Genomic DNA, 22,785 nt, shown 5'->3' with positions numbered 1-22,785 from the left:
TAAAATACATTTACATTATTACAACCCTAGGTTGTCTAGGGGTGGAACAATAAGTGTTTGGACACTGGTGAACTTTGGAAAGGGACAGGGGAATGAAGGAACAAAGAAATAAAAGGTGGGATTTGCCACGCACAAGAATGAGGATAGGAGTATACAAACAGCCAAACAAGGGAAAAACACGAGCGGTGCCGAATATATCGAAGCCAAACCGTTCTGAATGAGTGCAATTGGGCCTAACAAAGGAAAATCTTTGGCATGTTCATGTTCCCTAACTAACCTATAGTACTATAAAAGCCGAAGTACAAGGGTAGCACGTGCCCCTAACTTAGTGTGTCTAGACAAAGTAGAAACAAACCTGTGTGCGCCAGGTGTTTGCCATGTAATGTTACCTGTTCACTTTTCCTTCAAGATGTGAAGGCTTAGCGAACACAAAAGGCATCACAGCCACAAAATAAGTGACTAATATTTACAATGAACAGGGAATACACTTCAAAAAAGTAAAGACAACAGCAACAATAAATCAGACTGAAACAAGCAACAAGCAAAAGTGAATATCAACCTAGGCAACAAGCCATGGGAGGGGGGGGAGTTGCTGTCCAGGGTTTAAAATTTATCAGTTGGTAATACTGGCTCTCCGTAAACACTGATATTGTTAATGATGAATCATATGCAAAATGGTAGACCAGTGACATAATGGGAGTGTATGGACTGTATCCTGTACGGTGAGTGAAATGGGCAAAAATTACAATGCAAGACAGACACACAAAGCAAACAGCACTTATAAAAATACATATACAGTACTCAAAAGAACCCGAGAGACAAACTCCTGTACCTGTGCATGGAAGAGGGAGAGGCTCCTGACAGTGTGCAGTGGGATCAGCACCTTGACAAGAAACTGTTTGTGCTCTGCCTTCAGAGGAAGAGCAAAGCCATTGATGATGCTGCGAGAATGGAAGAGCCACATATTGTCACTGATGCACCTGATCAAGGGTCTCATCCAGTCAGTTGTCACACCTCAGCAAGGACCCCCAACAATCATTCATTTTGAAAAAATGACTATACACCATATAAATCACTAACACAAATGTAATCTCTAAAAACAGTACATGACCTTGCAGATACTGCACTGGTGCCTTAAAGGATGCTACAATAACTGCAGCCAGTGCTGTCATAGTGGGATAAATGGTGGTAATTCTAGCATCCCATACCTGGAGAGGCCCCATGAAAATTCTAGCAGTAATTATTTAAGAAAATGGGGACACAGAGCAATGTTCTTTCAGGGGGTTCTAGAATTCCTAGCTATACCCCTGACCTCAATACTAATTGTCATTTATGTGGGAGAGCCTTCCACTATGTTTGCCTGAGAGGCAAAGTAACCAAGTACCTTCCCAGGATCTCCAGGAGTTCAGCAACCCCACTGAAGTGCTCAGTTTCATAAACAAATCTGTCCGAAGGAAGAACAGGCAGGTGTCATTTAAAAAATAAAGTCCAAGAACCTTGTCCACAACAACTAGTTTTTGCTACTTACCGTAGAAAAATATTATTAATCTGTTTTCGTATAAAAGCCCTCAGCCCCAAGAATTTCCCATAAATTCTGTGTAAGACCGTCTTCAGGTAGTCCCTCTCCCGGGGGTCTTCGCTATCAAAGAGGTCCAGAAGCTGAAGCAGAGAACAAAAATCTTCCAGTACAAATCACACACAGTCAGACTATGACACACACACACACACACACACACAGAATATATATACCAGAGCTCACCTGTAATACAAATTTCTGGTCTATGTATTTTTTGGCAATGCTGGGTTGGAATTCTTGACTCTCCAAGAATCGTATGAAGAACTCATAGACAAGCTATGAAAAGACAAAACTGATTATCCCAGTGCAGGACCAATTAATCTGCCATCTTTCAGAGCATTTTGTGACAGTCATTACCTGCAAGTGTGGCCATGAAGCCTCAAGTGTTGGTTCATCCTCCTCTGGGTCAAATTCATTACTTTCACTCGGAGGAAGGGTCCGGAAAATATTGCAGGACACCTAGAAAAGTGTAAACGGGAAAGTCTCTCTGAATACCTGTCTCTCAATGGCAACCTTGTCTCTTAAGAACCCTGGACTATAAATACCCAAGTGAACCCCGATAAGAAAAATTAAAGACTGGACTAATAAGTTTTCCTGCTTTGAGAGCACTCCGACTGATGCTGCTTTCATGGGACAAGAATGTAATAAAAAAAATATCAAGCTTAAATCAACAGCAGGAATATCCAGAATGGCTTCCCATTTTCAGTGTAGCTGTCTTGACATCTTAAGATGTTTCAGGTTTAAAAAAAAAAACAAGGTCATTAATATCTATCCATTTTCAAACCACTCACCCAAACCAGTTTTAGAAGATGAGGCATTAGGCCAGACAACAGCAGTCTCTGGAATGTTAGGAAATCCAGAGTACTTGGAGGAATCACGCAAACACAGCAAGCACATGCGGAGACGTACCCAAATTCCAGTACCAATGCTGTGAGGTTACAACACTACCCGATGAGCCACCACATAGCCTTAATCAGCAAAAAACAACAAAGTGGTAATTACCCAAACATTGATTCAAGATACACAGGACAAGATATTACAGCCCACACGTATATTACAATAGCTGTACACAAGAACCCAGCCCAACCAACCTCACCATGAAGCCACAGAGAACAACAACGAGCATTGCCATTATATTCCTCCATGACTCAAGACCAAACAGCTTAACTTGCACCTCCCTTCGTTAGTGTTTCGCTGAATTAAACCCACGACACCTCCAAAAGGCTCAACAGTGCAGTCTGGCATCCCAGAGCCACCCCCCTTCACACATGTTAGTTGCCCTTCACCCTCAACAAATACTGCAACTCCACAAACTCAACAACCAATTAAACCACAGATCCCTACATACCTTCAAAACACACCACCTTCATAGACAAACTACCCTAATTAAGGCTATAACTCCGTAATTATAACCAGCTGCCTCCCATCACCAGCCACCTGCCACTAATTTTACCACCACTACACATCTCCCTCCAACCTGTAATCCCAACTACTCTGCTCTCTTCTCATCCATAACAACTGACTGGATTTCTCAGCAGTCTCAGACAGGTCCTTCCCCACCACCCTTAATACCCTAACAACAAAACACCACATTTAGCCACAAACCCCCTACAACCTACCTCTACTGGTCTGGTCTACAAGAACCTACCACCCATGGTTTCTTGCCTCTACCACCAGATCCACATACTTTAAGTTTCCACTTGTATACCTCCCCAATAGCATCCTTGAATGGCATTGTTAATTCTACAAAGTACACGATCCGCTCACACTTGGAATAACACCATATCTGGATGCAATCAAGTAGCCATAATAACCTGTGGCACCTGGAACCCACATCAGCCAGCAGCTTACAATACAATACTATACAATTTCAACAGTGTGGCACTACCAGGTGCTTTAACACCTTACTAATAATCTGTTTGAGTTTCTCAACCTTCCAGAGAAAAAAAATTCATATAAGGAGCCACTTAATGCGTGGCAACAGCCTAAACTGCAGACTCCACAACTTCAATTTCCCAGGCAGGAGGGAAGCATCAATGCTCTTTACCCCTTCCACAACCACCTCCCTTAGTGACACAACCTGCTCCTTATCACTTAACACAGAACTATACCACCTACCCAGGTTCTTAACTGGCTTTTCAAAAATAGATGGAATTACTTCCTCATCAATACAAAACTTCTCCACCACCTTCCTACCAATGATCAAGAGACTCCTCGATTTACTTGGCTTAACCTTCAACTTAGCATTGAGCTTAGGCAACAAACGATGAGTACAAGGGGCCGTAGCCGTAAATCATCCATAAATGCTCTAATGGGTATGCGCATCCCATCTCGCAGCCTCTCACTGCCAACAGCTCATTTGGAAGCCCTTAAAACTTCCACTGTCATTGCAAAAGCCAACAACAAAATTGTACATCCAGCCACAATTCCAACCTCCAACTTGTTTTCTTTTACTAAAACAAAACAATGTCTCCAAAGCAGGTTTTCACCAAAGCACCCTTAGCATCCCAGAAGCTTTACCTTCTGCATGGAGGGAGGTATCAACCAACCTGTTTGCCTTCAAGTATGCTACCAACCTTGTTGCCAGGACACTAAAGAAAGTTTTCCCTTTAGCATTGAGAAAGATAATAGGCCTAAACAGGCCTACCCCAACAGCATCCTTTTCCTTAGGAATAAAAATCCCTCCTACCATGATTCTGCAATTATTCCCTTCTACACAACAGCCATCAACCTCCACAAAATTTCAGCACATCCAGTGCACCCATTATAGTACTCCATTTGGGCCAGGTGCTGAGGAGGCCCATGCTTGCTGCACAATATTTTGCACCTCTTGCCACCTCATAGGACACACATCCATTTCCTATCCTATCTCCCCTACAGATGGGATATCCACCGGTAACTTAAGTCCACCATCGTGCTCTTCACCAGAATTCACCTCGCACAGATAACCATTCAGCTCCTTTTTTCCCCCCACATTTAACATCGCAGACTTCTTACCAAACAAAGCCTTTACAAATTTAAAAGGATGTCTGAAAAACACCACCCTGGCCTGCTCCTTCTTCCTCCTCTTCCTTCTAAAAGCCTCCACCCTCCTTAATATAGTCTACTCTTTACACCTACCTGCAAAACACAAATACCTCCACCATCTTCTAAGCTACCTTCTCTCCTGAATAACTCTCTCTACCTCTACCTACCACTCTGACTTCACTACACCCAGCTGCTCCTTATTCCTCATCTGCATTACTCCAAATCACTCTGCCCCATAGCAAGAAATAACCTCCCCCAATCTATCAAATTCTGTTGTCCCCTTTATCTTAAAATCGCAAGCAAATCATTACTTACACCACCCCATATCCCAGCTTCTCTATCTGCTGGCTACGTAACCTTTGACTGATGCCACATTGATTTTTCCTTTCCCGGATTACTCCCTTCCATCTGCACAGCCTCACCTGCCTGGCTTTCATCATTTTGCAACTCAGTGCCCAGTCCTGCCTCCTCAATGCCAGGAGTACTGACATCCTGCAGACTTTGATGTGAAACCTGCCCCTGGACTTCAACCGACTGATTGAAGTCGTTCATCAGCATGGGGCCCGTGCCCTCCCACATTCAGGCACCTTTCCCTTCCCTGGTGAATCCTTAGGCCCTTTATTGATGTTACCTTCCTCCACTTGCAGACACAAACCTGAAATTGCCTTCCATCACCATCTGAACTGGCTACCCCCATGTACAACTCGCTTCTTATAGACATCACCGCTTCAAGATCAGAAGCCATAAATCTACCTGTGAGCCGTCTTCCACCCGTTCTCGCTGACTCGTGGGGTATTACATCATTTAGTTCATTTGAAGCCATAGTGGGTGCATCCATCTGGCTGCCACAGCTAGCGATGCAGCTGCCCTGAGTTGCTAGTCCAAAGCAGCCCCAGATGGGGTCTGTTCCCTCCTGTCAGCTGTCTTTCGAAAAATATAGTCATCATTACAGGATAGCAGTGTTACAAATTTAAATCCATATATATATGCAAACTCAACAAATGATCACTTTGAGGAATGTCTTCACTTTAAACTTTTTATATAGTCTATAAAAACTGACGTGTGTGTGTGTGTGACAGAGACACTTGGAAGGCCACTGAAGAGCACTGAACTCATTGTCATGTTCATGAAACCAGTTTGAGACTGCTTTTGCTTTGTGGCATGGTGCATTATTATGCTGGAAGTAGCCATTATAAGATGGATAAACTGTGGCCATAAAGGGATGCACATGGCCAGTGTAACAATACTCGGATACTCATTGAAGCAATTATTTATTGGTATTATATCAGACTCAAAGTGTGCCACGAAAACATTCCTCACACCATTACACCACTACCACCAGCCTGGACTGTTGACACAAGGCAGGTTGGGTCCATGGACTCATGTTGATGCCAAATTCTGACCCTACCATCTGCATACCTTAGTAGAAATCAAGATTCATCAGATCAGGCTATGATTTTCTAGTCATCAGTTGTCCAGTTTTGGTGAGCCTGTGTCTACTGCAGCCTCAGCTTTCTGTTCTTGGCCAACAGGAGTGGAACCTGACATGATCTTCTACTGTTATTAATCCACCTCAAGGTTTAATGTGTTATGCATTCTCTGATGCTTTTCTGCTCTCCATAGTTGTAAAGAGTGGTTACCTGAGTTACTGTAGCCTTTCTGTCAGCTCTGATCATTCTCCTCTGCCCTCTTTCATCAACAAGGTATTTCCGTCCACAGAACTGCTGCCCAGTGAATGTTTTTTGTTTTCCCTCACCATTTTTCACTAAACTCTAGAGACTGTTGTGTGTGAAAATCCAAGGAGATCAGCAGTTACAGAATTAATCAAAGCAGCCCATCTGGCACCAACAATAATTTTTCCCCATTCTGGTGTTTGATGTAAACATTAAACAAAGCTCCTAACCTGTATCTGCATGATTTTATGCATTGCGCTGCTGCCACATGTTTTTGGCTGATTAGATAATTGCATGAATAAGCTGCACAGGTATTCCTAATGAAGTGCTCAGTGAATATAGTGTATACACACTAAATATTTAAACTAAAAGCTAAGTTGGAAACGAAACTCATTTAAAATTACTGAGAAAAAAAACATCTCAAACTTCTTTTCAATTCTTCAAATAACATGTGCAATGTTTGTTTCGGGCCACTTTCAATTTCTTCTTAAATTATCTACACAATCAACAAAAATATTAACGTAGAAAGGCCTCTACTGATTAAGTACTATAAAAGTCTTGGACACAGCTATAATAAAATATTTAAGACTTTCATTTTAACATTTTATTAACCTTGAATTATATTAAAAATAAAAGCAATTAAAATGACTGAAAATGTTTCCACGAAGGGGGGTGCGGTGGCGCAGTGGGTTGGACCACAGTCCTGCTCTCCGGTGGGTCTGGGGTTCAAGTCCCGCTTGGGGTGCCTTGCGATGGACTGGCATCCCGTCCTGGGTGTGTCCCCTTCCCCCTCCAGCCTTACGCCTTGTGTTGCCGGATAGGCTCTGAAAATGTGTGTGTGTGTGTTTCCACAAATCTCTATTGAATGCTCACTGTTTAACAATTCATCCCATAAACATACACAACATTCTTCGTATCACTTATGACCAACATCGAACTCCACATATAAGCTGTACACAATGTGGAAGTGAACTGAATGAAGGTAGTCTCACCCTCTTATTCTGTTTATGTTCTGTATTATTGCCATAGTATTGCCATCTAAAGGCTGAGTGCAGTAACACAGATCATTTATAATCTGCAGAGACATTTCTGGACAGTAGACAGATTTAAATTAAAATTTAAAAAAAAAAAAAACTTCAAAACCTGGGAAAACAGATACCATGAAGGTCTAACGTGTGTACAGTGCATTCGAAAAATATTCAGACCCCTTCACTTCTTTCACATTTAATGATTCAGCCTTATGCTACAATTGTTTCAATCTAAACTCAATGCCCCATAATGGTAAATTATTTAAAAAAAAAAAAAAATCAAAAACTATTCTCACACTGACATAAGTACAGACCCTTTGCTATGACAACTGAAACATCGCTGACGTGCACTCCATTTCTATTGATCATCTTTAAAATGTTTCTACACCTTGTTCAGAGTCCACCTGTGGTAAGCTCAATTGATTGGACATGATTTGGAAAGGCCCACCTGTCTATATAAGGTCCCACAGCTCACAGTGTGTATCAGAATAAAAGCCAAGCCATGAGGTCAAAGGAATTACCTGCACAGTGGCTTCCATAATTGTTAAACGGAAGAAGTCTGGAACAACCATGACTCTTCCTAGAGCTGGCTGCCCGGGCAAACTGAGCAATCAGAGAGAAGGGCCTTAGTAAGAGAGGTGACCAAGTACACAATGATAATTCTGGGTGAGCTCCAGAAATCCTGTATGGAGATGGAAGAAACTTCCAGAAGGACTATCATCACTGCAACACTCCACCGATCTTAGATTTATGACAGAGTAGTCAGACAGAAGTCTCTCTTCAGTGCAAAAAAAAGGGCACTTAAGACTTTCAGACTGTGAGAAACACAATTCTCTGGTCTGATAAAAGCAACACTGAACTGTTTAGCCTCAGTTCTAAGCAGCATGTCTGAAGGAAACCAGGCACCGTGCAATAACATCCCAACAGTAGTGGTGGTGGCAGCATTATGCTATAAGGTTGTCTTACAGTGGCAGGGACTGGAAGACTAGTCAATGCCAAGGAAAAGTTGAATGAACAGGGATATCCAAGTACAGGCATACCCTTAATTTAAGGGGGGGGGGGGGAATAAAAAAAAAATAAAAGCACAACCTGCTGCACAGCTCTCTGGATCTTAGACTGGGCCGAAGGTTCACCTTCCAACTGGACAATGACCCTAAGCACAAAGCAAAGACAGAGGAGAAGCTTAGGGACAATTCTATGAATGTCCTTAAGTGGCCCAGCCAGAGCATGGACTTGAATCCAATGGAATATCTCTGAGAGACCTGAAAATAGCTGTCCCCCAATGGTCCCCATCCAACTGAAAGAGCTGGAGAGGATCTTCAGATAACAATGGTAGAAAATCCCCAGATCCAGGCATGCAAAGCTTGTTGTGCTATACCCAAGAAGACTCAAGGTTGTAATTGCTGCCAAAGGTGCTTCAACTAAGTACTTAGTAAAGGGTCTAAATACTTACATCAATGTGATATTTTCATTTTTTTATTTTTAATAAATTTGCAAAAATTTCTAAAGTCCTGTTTTCATGTCATTGCTGCTACTTAAGACTTATTGCTACAACACTACAGTTCACAACCTGTGTATTTATTGTCTTGTGTATCTAATGTGCTGTTTTGTATATTTATTGTCCTGCACTTGTCTCACTTGTGTATTTGCACTTTATATAGTCTTGCGTACCGTTCTGTGTTGCACCATGGTCCCAGAAAAACGACATCTTGTTCCACTATACACAAATTATATAGAGGAATGACAAAAATCTACTTGAACTTGATTATGGGGTATTGAGTGCAGATTTAAGGGGAAAAATTCATTTACTATACAATAATGATTTAAACGGGTGCCCTGACCCCGCTCGGGACAAGTGGTTGTGGACATTGTATGTGTGTGTGTGCATATAAAGAGTTAAGCATAAAGCTGCAAAATAAATGTGAAAGGGGAGTTTGGCTGCACTGTATATACATGGCATGAAGGTAGTGTAAACATGATGAACCCTCAAAACAAAAAAAAAAGAAAATAAAAAAAAACCCCAGTAAAGCCCTGAACAACCTTCTGCTCACCATTTTGACCACTTCTGGGTAGGTCTGCTCAGTCAGGTAGCCCCGACTGACCGTGACGTAGTCCACCAGTTCATTGAGCATTGAGCGCTTGTATTCCTTCATCTTCAAGTCTGAAAGTGTGTCCATAAAGTCAAAGATGGTACAGCACTGTTGCAGCTTCTTCAGGAACAGCTCTGGCTGCTCCGGTGCTGGCACGTCTGCAAGGGCACAGACACAAATCAGTTTGCTTTATCACTTATCTGTTTAATTAGTTCTGTACTGTATTTTTAATTATAAAATTCTTCATAAAATTGTTGAACCACTGCTTTGCAAATACAATGGTGTAAAATTAAAAATTTATAAAAACACTTTAATATAAACCTATGCCTCGGACATAGCATGACACTGATTTTTTCCCTTTTATTTTGCAAACATTACAAAGAATTTCCATGAAGCCTAACTCACGATGTGCAGAGGAGATCATGAAATCCATCTGTTCTATTAAAGCTGAAAGTGTTCTGGATTCCTTCTTTAATGTCACATCCGAAGAGAAGCAAACACAGATCACATGGGGAGTATTTCAGTCAATGCACAAATCACAGCAAAAATTATGGTTCCTGTTCTACACTTCAGAATAAACACATAAACAGAGCTAAATAATAAACTGCAATGAGCCAAAAGCACCACTCTTAATACGCATTTTTTCCCTAGCTAACATCATCTACAGGAATTCCCTGGGTTACGAACGTCCGATTTGCACGAAACCGAGTTACGAATCACCCCAGTTATTAAAAAAATATACAGTACATATGCCGTGTAAATATATATGTGCGTGTGTGTGTGTGTGTGTGTATATATATATATATATTGTATATATATATATATTACTAGGAAGGTGATCAGGAATCACGACAAGACACCATCCCCCAGCACTGCGTCGAATCAGCAGCTGGCCGACAATTTGAATGAGTTTTATTGCGGGTTTGAAAAACCCTGTCTCACACCCCACACCCATTCTGACCCTCTCTCCACGCATCGATTAACACCGCCAGTAACCCCCCACCTTCCCCCTCCTGCACCTTTGATCTGTGAAGAGGAGGTGTGTCGGGTCTTCCGCAAACACAAGACAAGGAAACGGTGTAAAATTAAAAATTTATAAAAAGACTATTTAATATAAAAACGAATATAAAAACAAATATATAAACGAAACTGCACTTAATCACACGTCTGCATCTATGTCTCTATTTCTGCTAATGTAATGGACACACGGGGGGGTGCGGTGGTGCAGTGGGTTGGACTGCAGTCCTGCTCTCCAGTGGGTCTGGGGTTCGAATCCCGCTTGGGGTGCCTTGCGGCGGACTGGCGTCCCGTCCTGGGTGTGTCCCCTTCCCCCTCCGGCCTTACGCCTTGTGTTGCCGGGTAGGCTCCGGTTCCCCGCGACCCCATCTGGGACAAGCGGTTCTGAAAATGTGTGTGTGTGTGTGTGTGTGTGTGTGTGTGTGTGTGTGTGTGTGTGTGTGTAATGGACACACTGAATTTTCTATGAGAAGTATGTTGAATAAATTTAAATGTAAAGCCTAATATTCAAAAATTCAAATTACGTACAATAGTTCTAATGACAAACACGCGTTACTTTGCGAGGCACATCAAAACATTGCGCATCTGCAGTGGTTCGTAGACGCGTAAGCCCGAGTTAGGACTAAGACTTCCTTCTTTTCAGTAGGACTGTCACGCCCATGACCTCGTCTCGCATGTCCACACCTGCCTGAAATCAGAGCAGTGGAGTACAAAGAAGCTGCACCTGCATGTCCTGATTGCCAAACCTCATTTGAGAAACCTGTCTCTCCAGCACAGCAGCTGTCTTTGGCTCCAAAGGTTGACAGTTCAATCCCTGCCTCCAGCTGTAGTACCCATGAGCAAGGCACGTGCCCTGCCATTGCTCTAGTACCTTCACCTGGCTGGGTGCCTGGGTGACTAGTTGTGGCCCTGTGATGGACTGGTGTCCCACACCTTCAGCCTTGCACCCAATGTCTCTGGGATGGGCTCTGGCTCGCCACAACCCCACTCGAGACAAGCGATTGTTGTAATTGGTTGGTTAGTCTCTCCAGCACTCTCGAGTGAACCCACAACAACCAACCCATCCTTCCATGTCCCTCGTTCTCCTCAATCCCTTGTTCCCGCTCCCGACACTTTCATCGCCTCGACTACGACATTTGATTCTCCCCAAGACCTACATCTGTGCATCAACTGACCCATGCCTGTCCCTGATCTCACCTGCTCCCTTACATACAGACAGGGGTCTTGCAATTGGGTCCACAAACCTACCTCAATCTCCTGCTCGCTCAGTATGACACAGACTATGTTTACATTTATTTATTTAGCAGATGTTTTCTCCAAAGCAACTTCCAACAGATACTATGTAGTGTTATCAGCCCACACACTCTATACACCAAGGTGACTTACACTGCTGGATACAGTACTTACAAAGAGTCACTCACCTATACATCATGGAACACACTCGCTCTGTCACTCACACACTACAGGTAAACCTGAACAACATGTCTTTGGACTGTGGGAGGAAACTAGATGACCCGGGGGGGGATCATGACACTCCACCCAGCCTGAGCAGGGATTGAACCCACATCCTCTTGCACCACCCAGGCACTGAGAGACAGAAGCGCTACTCGCTGTGCCACCGTTGCTGTTAACGGTGTCTTGTGTGTGTTACTGTATTTGGCTTTAATTTTTTTTTTTTTTTTTTTTAAAAATGTTGTATTTTGTATTATATAAAATTTTTGTAAAAACAATTAGAAAACGATCACGAAACTGGAAATAAAGCGATTAGTGAAAGGTGAAACACAAACACTGGAAAAGATTAAAGTTTCTTTAATGTTTTTTTATACTTACGTGTACACACTATTATAGTGTATTAACATTATTTCTTTCTATGTCTATTATACTGTAATTACATGTATATATTATCATAAAATTGTATTACTGTATTTTGTTAGTTTGTGCGCATCCAGAAGTGTTTTTCATATTTTTATGCGCAGAAAGTTACACGATATACTATATATTAAGAAACATTTGACTAACTGATGTTAGACACAAACTGTACCTAACTGTTCTGACTTACGTCAAAATCTGACAAAGACAGATTAAGGAACGGAACTCGTTTGTAATTTGGGGACTGCCTGTACTACAAAGCAAAGCTGCCCTTCTGCTTAAGTCCATGTACCAAAGTTAGCTAATCAAGCACAGAAGAATGCTCTTCACCATCAGTGGGATGCAGGTGTAACCAAAAAACTACAATTGTGCAAGCCCTTTATGCTAAAAGCCTGTATATTCTCCCTATGTTAAAGTAAATGCCTCGTGCTGCTCAGTTGTCTCATGGTGCACAACATCCAAATTCAATCCATGTAAAAGTGAGAAAATGCTTTGTAAGGCAAAGTTGGAGTACTGAACAAAACTCCTCAAAGTTACATTGTGGTAACTCAAATATGCATATCTTGGGCATGACCATTACACAAATTACATGCCTTAACTCATGGTATGTGGAATTTTAGACAAATGTACTTCAGCAAGATATCAGCAATTAGTCTTTCACCAATGACAAACTCCTATGAATTCTATCTCCAAAAAGTTTTTTTACATCTGAATCTTTTTTTTTTTTTTAAAAAAAAGAGTATTCTCTAAGTCTAATTTTTGATTTTAATAACCAAATGTCATCAAAAATATTTTCCTTCTTACTGAAAATGTTTAAAATTGTTTTAAATGATTCAGTTTTAATTAAAAGTGATGCCACTGATGCGGAATCCATTGCTGCTATCAATCAGCTTCTTTCTGCCACTCCATTCTCTGCAGGTGTAGGGTGTGCCTTTAGACTGTACAAGACCATGTGTGCTAAACTTAACAGGCTTAGCACAGAACATGTGGCAAAACTTTCTCTTCAAGCCCCTAAACAAGAGCACTGAGCTACCTAAGCCATAAGTAACCCATACTTGTAGTAAAACTAGGTGTCTAAATGAAGGACTTATAACAACATTAATATACTAGCAGGCAAGAAAGATGGCAGCAGCTGCGATTGCAGAAGCAAAATCCGGAGCATGGGAGGAGTTGAGAGGCCATGGAAAATGACTTTCGATCAGCCTCAAAGAGGTTCTGGAGAACCATCTGGCGGCTAAGGAGGGGTCGGAGGAGCTTTGCATTAAGTCAAGCCTGTTCAACGTGGGTGCTGGACTCTGCCAAGGTTGTGCCTTGTCTCCACTCCTGTTTGTGGTTTTCATGGACAGGATATCAAGACACAGCTGAGGTCAGGAGGGCATTCTATGTGGGGGTCAGAAGGTGATGTCTCTGCTTTCTATGGATGATGATGTCCTTTTGGCACCGTCACTTGGATGTCTCCAGCACGCACTGGGACGGTTTGCAACAGAACGTGAAGCGGTTGGTATGTTGCTTTGGAGAAAAGCATCTAGTAAATGAATAAATGTAAATGTAAAGCATGTCTTGCTTGCCTTCAAATGTCTTCCTAAGGCAAGAACAGCCCGCTAAGTAAACTGTGGTCAGAGTTGAGGTACAAAAATTCAAATGCACTAAAATGGAGTTTTACACATAAAGCTGGGAGAAGAACTGAAAACAGTGGTGTACAGAGCAGTGAGGGACAGAAATATATCACATTAATGACTAGTCCTGCTATACATTTCACAATAAGGTGTACTTTAAATCACTGCATTATGGCTTAAATTATACAGAGACCATCTGTAGCAATAAATACCACAAATTCTGTGTTTTCACAGCTCACCGCTGGCAATAGCTAAATCATAAAGGCCCAATACAAGGCATACTTTCACAGTTTAAAAATTTAAGAATTTAAAAAAAATTAAACCAACTGCAAGCTAAGTTGATCAAATATTACACTGCATTTATTGAGTCTATCCACAAAATCACCATAACTATCTGGCTCAGAGGAAGCCCCACATAAAACAAGTTCAGACTATAGTGCATTATCTGGGTGGAGGCAGAGGGTCACTGAGTGCGAGTTTTTCCAGCTGAATGGCCAGGACCAGAAAGCGTGCTGGCAAGATCACAGCAGACTCTTCCCACTTTGACCATGACATTTTCCAAACGCTCCCTTCTAGGAAGCAATACAAAGGCATCAGCACTCAAGGTAGAACAAGCCCCCCCTCCCCAAGCGCAGTATCTTATCAACCACTGAACTGTACATTATAATCCATGGAACATGTGAACAGACATTAAAATTCTACTGTTCACACCTAGCTCCTTAACTAACAGAATACAAGTGATCACTGACTTACAACCACCCAGCTGTCCCATCAACCTTACTATGTTATTTGAGCCCCAATGTTCAGCAGTAAACTCTAACAACAATCACTGCATGGTGTACGAATGTGGAAGTGATTGCACAGAACTGCACTCTGGACCTTGAATACCTCCTGATCAAACGCCGACGGTTCTACCTGCCCAGGGAGTTCTCGGCTGTGCTCATGGCTGCAGTCTACATCCCACCCCAAGGGAGCACACACAGCGCTCTGAACGAACTGTACCACATCGTCATTAAGTACAAGAACAAGCACCCAGATGGACTGTTCATTATCTCTGATAACCAAGCCAACTTCAGGACTGTGTACCCAAAGTACCATCAGCACATCTTCTGCCCCACCAGAGGCTCAAACACCCTCGAACACTGCTACACTTCACGCAAACGTGTGTACCGCTCGCTGCTACGTCCACATCTCGGGCAGTCAGATCACGCCTCGATTCTGGTGTTCCCGGTCTACAAGCAGAAACTGAAGCGAGAGGAACCTGTGACACACACTGTGCAGCGCTGGACACCAGAAGCAGAGGAAAGGCTCCAGGACTGCTTCAACTCTGTGGACTGAGACATGTTCAGAAACTCATCCTACAATCTGAACGAGTATGCCACAATGGTCACAGACTTCATTGGTTACTGTGTAAATGTCTGCATACCACATAAAACAGTCCGCTCATTCCCCAATCAAAAAAAACGTGGATAACCGCCTAATTCCGAAATACAATCCGTGCAAAAACTTGCGCGTCGCAATCCGGAGACACGGACGTGTACAAGAAGAGCAAGTACGAGCTTCGCAAAGCCATCGCGAAACAGGAATACAGCAGGAAGGTGGAATCAGTTTAACTGCACTCAAATGCACGTAGGCTGTGGTAGGGAATCCAAACATTAACAGATTATAAACCACAGATGCGGACACTGACAGGTGCCGCTCCGTCTCTCCCTGATGAGCTGAACGCGTTTTATGGTTGCTTCGAGTTCGAGAACTAAGACCCCACTGCGCTGCATAGTAACGCCAATCTCACCGTCTCTGTAGCACAAGTGAGAAAAACCTTTAGCTGTATCAATATCCGCAAAGCTGCTGGTCCGGACGGAATTTCAGGGCGAGTTTTGAAAACATGCAGTGAACAACTGCCTGCTGTATTCACGGACATATTTAACACCTCCTTAAAAAGCTCAACTGTACCCACCTGTTTCAAAAACACCACCATTATCCCAGTTCCTAAGAAAAACAAAGTGAGCTGCCTTAATGACTATCGGCCCAGTGGCACTGACCCCCATTGGAATGAAATGCTTTGAGAGGCTGGTGCTGGGACACATTAAGGACACCATCCCAGACACTTTGGACCCACTGCAGTTTGCCTACCGCCCCAACAGATCCACTGAAGACGCAATACCACACACACTTCACACCATTCTGTCTCAGCTGGATAATAAAAACTGCTATGCAAGGCTATTGCTTGTAGACTATAGCTCAGCATTTAACACTGTCATCCCAACCAAGCTGATCCACAAACTACTAGGGCTGGACCGAGTGTCACATTGTGCAATTGGATCCTGGATTTCCTCACCAACAGACCCCAGCGTGTGTGGATTGGAAGAAATATCTCCTTCCCACTGACCTCCAACACCGGCATTCCACAGGGAAGCATCCTGAGCCCAGTGCTATATTCCTTGTTCACACATGACTGTGTGGCCAGTCACAGCTCCAACACCATCATAAAGTTTGCTGACGATACCACCATTGTGGGTCTGATCACCAGCAACGATGAGACGGCCTACAGAGAGGAGGCGAGGCTTCTGGGAAAGTGGTGCCAGGACAACAACCTGTCTCTCAATGCCAGTAAAACTAAGGAGCTGGTGATTGACTTCAGGAAACAGGATATGGTTCAGTCACCCATCTACATAGGAGAGGATGGTGTAGAAAGGGTCAACAGCTTCAGATTCCTAGGGGTCACCTCACTGCCAAACTCACATGGACTGAGCACACAGCATCAACCATCAAAAAGGCCCATCAACATCTCCACTTCCTCAAGCATCTGAAGAAAGCCAGGATGTACACTATAGTCCTCACCACTTTCTACAGGTGTGCTGTGGAGTCCATCCTCACAGGGTGTATTACATCCTGGGGTAGCAGCTGCAACATACAGGACTGTGTATTGAACCTATTGCTAATATTGTTAATATGTTGTTACTTAATGGTTGTGTTCTGAAAGCTTTTGAAGTCCCTGTTATTCGACCCCTACCAAAGAGATCAGATCTGGACTGTAAAAAACCCAAGTAATTAGACATCTCCAATCTACCGTTTTTATCCACAATCCTAGAAAAGACTGTAGTGTCACAAACTGTAAAATATCTTAATCATCAAAATATATTTGAAAAACTTCAGTCTGGGTTCCACACTGGTCACAACACTGAAACGGCACTCACATTTGCTCTTAATGATAGTCTCATCTCTTCTGATGCTGGCAATATCTCTATTGTTATGTCGCTGGACTTGAGTGCTGCGTTTGATACTGTAGACCATAATATCTTACTGTATAGACTTGAAAACCTGGTTGGACTAAGGGGTACTTGTCCTGAAGTGGTCTGACTGATAGTTAGCTAACCATGAACAATTTGTACTGAAATCTGATGAATGCACCACCTCCATCGGGTTCTTTGTTGCGTCCATTAGTGTTCTCATTGTATATTTTATCATTTGGTGACATCATTCACAGTTACAATATAAATTTTCATTTATATGCCGATGACACACAGCTATACATTTCATTTAAGGCTGATGACCCATCACATGCGGTGTCTTTACTGTTTAAGCAATATAAAAAAACTATGGATGAATAAAAATCTCTCTAAATGCCAGTAAAACAGAGGTACTTGTGGTGGGTGGTGATGCCAAAACTCTTGACACAATCACTCCAATCTTTAGCACAAATCGTATTGTTTCACGCATACAGATTGTCAAGAATTTAGATGTTCTGTTAGATGGGAAGCTGTCATTTTATCTTGTGTAAATGCTTTAAGTCGTGTTTCCTTCAGTTAAGAAACATAGCGAAATTACAGTAATTCCTATGTTCCACCAGCCAATATGGCACCAGCCGAGTGGCAGCTTGTTGCAGCAGCTCGTTAGATTTTTTTGTTTTTTGTTTTTTTTTTTTTAAACTTGTTGCTTGTCAAATTGATCGTTGACTTTTATTACTTTTTAATGACCGTATCGCTGTTTTTTTCCTCACTTTTGTAAGGAGGGGCTGTGCTGAGCGGAGTGGCATTGTGTCTATGTACATACGCGATCAGCTGCTAGCGCTCTCCTATACAGGATACCTGCCCAGATCTAGGCCTGTTATCCCGGAGGAGCTCAGGAGAAGACGCCACGGGTGCAGAGCCGGAGCAAAGAGGAGGAGATTTAAACCATCTGTCCTGTCGATCATCACCGGGAACGTGAGGTCTTTGGGAAATAAGATGGACGAGTTGTGGGCACTGATTCGGACCCAGAGGGAGTACCCGGCCAGCAGCATTTTGTGCTTTACGGAGACATGGCTGCAACCAGACTTCCCGGAACACAGTGCCTCCATACCCGGCTTCAGGACGGTTCGGGCAGACAGAGACGTCAGGCTGAGCGGTAAGAAGAAGGGCGGTGGGATTGCAGTGTTTGTGAATGAACGGTGGTGCAATCCCGGACATATTACTGTGAAGGAACGTTTCTGCTGGCCGGATGCCGAACTCCTAACCTTCAGTATTCGTCTATATTATTTACCACGGGAGTTCTCCTCCGTCATACTGGTCGGGGTTTACATTCCACCATCAGCTGATGAGGCATCGGGAAGTGACGCGGTACACACCACCGTTGCTAGGCTACAATCTCAGCACCCCGATGCTTCTGTGGCCGTTACTGGAGATCTTAATCATGTTAGATTGGACTCAATTCTTCCAACTTTTCATCAGTTCATTGATTGCACTACGCAGGAAAACAAAACACTGGATCTATTGTATGCAAATATTGAGGATGCACATACCGCCACTGCCCCGCCCCCACTTGGTAGATCAGACCACAATCTTATCCTGTTAACACCTCAGTATGTCCCTGCAGTTCAAAGGCAGCTTATTTCCACAAGGAATGTGAGGAGGTGGACTCAGGAGGCCAGTGAGGTCTTGCAGGACTGCTTTGAAACAACAGATTGGGATGTGCTCTGCAGACCACATGGGGACAACCTCAATAACATCACTGACTGCATCACGGACTATATTAATTTCTGTGAGGACACAATCATTCCAACCCGGACAGTATGCCGTTTTCCTAATAACAAGCCTTGGATTACCTGTGACTTGAAGGGGTTGCTGAACCAAAAGAAGAGAGCCTTCAGGTCTGGTGACAAGGACGAGATGAGAAGGATACAGCGCCAACTGAAGGTGGCACTGAGGAAGTGTAAAGACTCTTATAGACAAAAGCCGGAGAATAAACTCCAGCTGAACAACATGAGGGATGTGTGGAGAGGCATGAAGCAGATCACAGGATATAACATCAAAGATCGCCAGCAGGACGGCAGCCTGGACAGAGCCAATGAGCTGAATTTGTTCTTTAACAGGTTCAGCACTGGACCCCCTGCTGGCCCTCCCCACACCGGACCAGTCTTTACACCCTCTTTGTCACCCTCTTATGTCTTGCATCGTACCCACTCCCACCCCCCACGGTGTACGTCGGACCACAACCCCCATGAATGTGACCATCGGCCAGGTGAGAAGACAGCTGAAGAGACTCCATCAAGGCAAGGCTGCAGGCCCGGATCACATTAGCCCCGGGGTCCTGAGGTCCTGTGCAGCCCAGCTATCTGGCATCCTGCAACACCATCTTCAACCTGAGTCTGTTGCAGGAAAGGATTCCTGTGCTATTGAAGACATCTTGTTTAGTACCGGTGCCAAAGATAGCCATCCCATCTGGCCCCAGTGACTTCAGACCAGTTGCCCTAACGTCACATGTTATGAAGGTACTGGAGAGACTGGTGCTGATACAGCTGAGACCACAGATAAAATCTAGTCTGGACCTTCTTCAGTTTGCCTATCGGCCTCATGTGGGTGTGGATGATGCCGTCGCCTATCTGCTGCATCGAGGTCATTCTCACTTGGATGGTAGTGGTAGCACTGTGAGGATCATGTTTTTTGACTTCTCCAGTGCCTTTAATACCATCCAACCTCTTTTGTTGAGTGAGAAGCTGCTGGGATGGGTATCGGTGCATCTACGGTCTCCTGGATCTCTGACTATCTGTCAGACAGGCCACAGTTTGTACGGCTGGGGAGCTTCCTGTCTGATGTTTTGGTTAGCAACACAGGAGCGCCACAGGGAACTGTTCTGTCACCATTCCTGTTCGCTCTGTACACCTCTGATTTTCAGTATGATACTGAATCATGCCATTTGCAGAAGTTCTCTGATGACTCTGCAGTGGTGGGGTGTATTACAGATGGACAGGAGTTGGAGTATAGGCACCTGGTGGATAACTTTGTGGAGTGGTGCAGCAGGAATCATCTGCTCCTAAATGTCAAGAAGACCAAGGAGATGGTCGTTGACTTTAGGAAGACAAAAACTGCAGTCAGACCCATAAAGATCCTGGGGGAGGAGGTTGAGACTGTTCAGTAATACAAGTACTTAGGTGTCCACTTGAACAGCAGTCTGGACTGGAGGGACCACACTGATGCTGTGTACAAGAAGGGAATGAGCAGACTATTTTCTGAGAAAGCTCAGATCTTTCAATGTGTGCAGCAAGATGCTGGAGATCTTCTACCAGTCTGTTGTTGCGAGCGCCATCTACTTTGCCGTGGTCTGCTGGGGGAGCAGCATCAATTTCAGAGATGGAGGCAGGGTGAACAAACTCATCCGTAAGGCCGGTATCATCACTGGACAAAACATGGAGACGTTTGAGTCTGTGAGGAATAGGAGGTCACTGAACAAACTGCTCTCCATCATGGATACTCCTTCCCACCCACTTCACAGCACACTGCAGAGACAGCGAAGCTCATTTTCTAAAAGACTCATTCAGCTCCGCTGCCGTAAAGAACGGTTCAGGAAATCATTTCTACTGTTCGCAATAACTTTGTACAACAGCTCACCTGTGTGACAGATGAACTATTCAGCACTATTGTTAGTTCATTTTGTTACTACTTCATAATGATTATATTACCGTTTTGTACAACTTGCACTTTACTGTTGCACTACATACTGTTTTAATTTATTTTAATTTATTTAATATACTTTTTATTCTTTTATTCTTCCAACTGTATACATAATTGTATATACTTATATTTTTATCTTGTATTTTTCCACTTGTTTTATATTTTTTTTTTTAAATATATATTGCAAGTATTTATCTGACTTGTGTTCTGCTGCTGTAACATAATTTCCCTTGTGGGATCAATAAAGTATATCTATCTATCTATCTAGGCAGGATGCTGAGAAATTGGTTCATGCTTTTGTTTGAAGTATGCTAGACTACTGAAATGCTTTGTCGGGTTGTCCGCACCAGACTGTATCCAGGCTACAGTTGGCACAAAATGCAGCTGGAAGAACTGTTACTAGAACTAGGAAGTACGATCGCATAACACCGGTACTTAAATCATTGCCTCGGCTCCCGGTCGCATTTAGAGTTGATTATAAAAATACTACATTTGACCTTCAGAAGTACATGGCATTGCTCCGGCTTACCTTTGCGAGGTTATTGATCCTTATATCCCAGGACCATAGTTTCGTTCATTGGATGTGGGTTACCTTAAAGTACCTGTGATCAATGAGACCTCAGTAGGAGGTCGAGCCTTTAGCTATAGAGAACCTAAACTGTGATAGTCTACTAGTTACTGTCAGAAATGCACCATCTGTCTCAGTCTTCAAATCCAGACTAAAGACTTAATGTTTACACAGGCATTCCACCTGGGTGTGTTTGGTTTTCCCACCTCTATACCAAAGCATATTAAATTTACTTAACTTACAAATTACTATTTTTTTTTTTTTTTGAGGATTGTTTCCCTATAATAAGACCTGAGGAGTCTGGTCAACGGTCACAGACGCGCCCCATGCCGACTGAAGATGACAACCAACTGCCATGGTGGACAAGACGTACCTTGTGGAACTGGGAAATCAAACTACCATACTGCAACAATCCCATTATCACTTACTTATTAAACTGGTTTAGAAGTCTTATTTAATCTAGAATGCCCAGGAGGGCTGGGCAGCCACTGGCACTTGGACCCCCAAATTTTTCTCCCTCGATTTTCCTTTGTAAGTTTTTGTTCCTTTCCTCCCTGGCCAGTAGGCATACTTATAGTTCTATGAAAGCATTACATTATGACAGTCTGTAGTCAACTGTCTTCTTTGTTCTGATGTACTTGCTTTTCTTGCCTTACGCTGGTGTTCAAGCATTCTGCGTCACCGCGTGAGAAGAGCGCTCTATAAAAATAAACTGAATTGAATTTTTGATACCTAATCTGACATGAACCAAGTAGTGACAGTATAGAAATGATACGAAGGATGGGCGTGGGCATCTTACCTTTCAGTAGCGGCAGTGGGGTGAGTTCTATAGGTTTGCCCTGAGACCGGAATTGCGAGGAGCTCTGGGATCGCTTCTGCTTTGCTTTCCTCACAGATTTCCGGGAGAATCCATCAACTCTGTCCACCGACGGAGGCGTGGTGGCTGCCGAGGACATAGCCTTGCTGGGGGAGGTAGAGATAAGGACATGAGGGCTGTGGCCTTGATGTCAAAGGACTATGCGAGTAGCCAGTCAAAACACCACTGCCTAGAGCACCTTCTTCATACCACAGCAGCACCCAGCGTAATCAGAGGTTAAAAACTGCAAGCACCTTCACTTGTAATGGACCAACTTGAAGCTCAGTACAACTAGTTCGTTATAATACTACTGAATGTGATCTAACAGAGGAATTAAAACAGCTACAAGAGCAAGCAAACCATTCTTTTAACCAAATCTCTAAGAACATCAAAATGTCATAGTGGGACATATTCCACATTACATAGCAGGGTGACATATCATTGAGCATTAGGTAGTAGTTTGTTCTGAGTACTGCTAAGTCCAATGACAGCAAACACATTGGACATGCAATGTAATAAACCATTAGTGGAGACAA

The 22,785-nt window shown here is 43.2% G+C and overlaps 1 protein-coding gene across 5 annotated transcripts in view; it reads right to left on the bottom strand.

Annotated features, from left to right (window-relative positions):
• The window catches only part of LOC108941963 (serine/threonine-protein phosphatase 2A 56 kDa regulatory subunit epsilon isoform-like), a 57,102-nt gene that overhangs the window by 25,720 nt on the left and 8,597 nt on the right, over window positions 1-22,785 (bottom strand). For 4 of the 5 annotated variants that reach the window (XR_001966671.2, XM_018764924.1, XM_018764923.2 and 1 more), the window contains exons 2-8: window positions 22,193-22,356; window positions 9,356-9,552; window positions 1,934-2,035; window positions 1,760-1,852; window positions 1,529-1,659; window positions 1,385-1,444; window positions 833-941 (exon numbers count right to left, since the gene is read on the bottom strand). Coding sequence is in view for 4 of the 5 variants with exons in the window: in XM_018764924.1 (XP_018620440.1) it covers window positions 833-941; window positions 1,385-1,444; window positions 1,529-1,659; window positions 1,760-1,852; window positions 1,934-2,035; window positions 9,356-9,552; window positions 22,193-22,349 (849 nt within the window). In the remaining variant the exon portion in view is untranslated. Of the gene's footprint in view, window positions 1-832; window positions 942-1,384; window positions 1,445-1,528; window positions 1,660-1,759; window positions 1,853-1,933; window positions 2,036-9,355; window positions 9,553-9,799; window positions 10,125-22,192; window positions 22,357-22,785 lie in introns of those variants that run through there. The other variant, XM_018764925.2, reaches the window with a different exon arrangement.

This window comes from Scleropages formosus, chromosome 21 (genome assembly GCF_900964775.1).
Source record: "Scleropages formosus chromosome 21, fSclFor1.1, whole genome shotgun sequence".
NCBI lineage: Eukaryota > Metazoa > Chordata > Actinopteri > Osteoglossiformes > Osteoglossidae > Scleropages > Scleropages formosus.
Note: the sequence above shows the minus strand (reverse complement) of the source record. Positions and strands in the feature narration are given on the sequence as shown.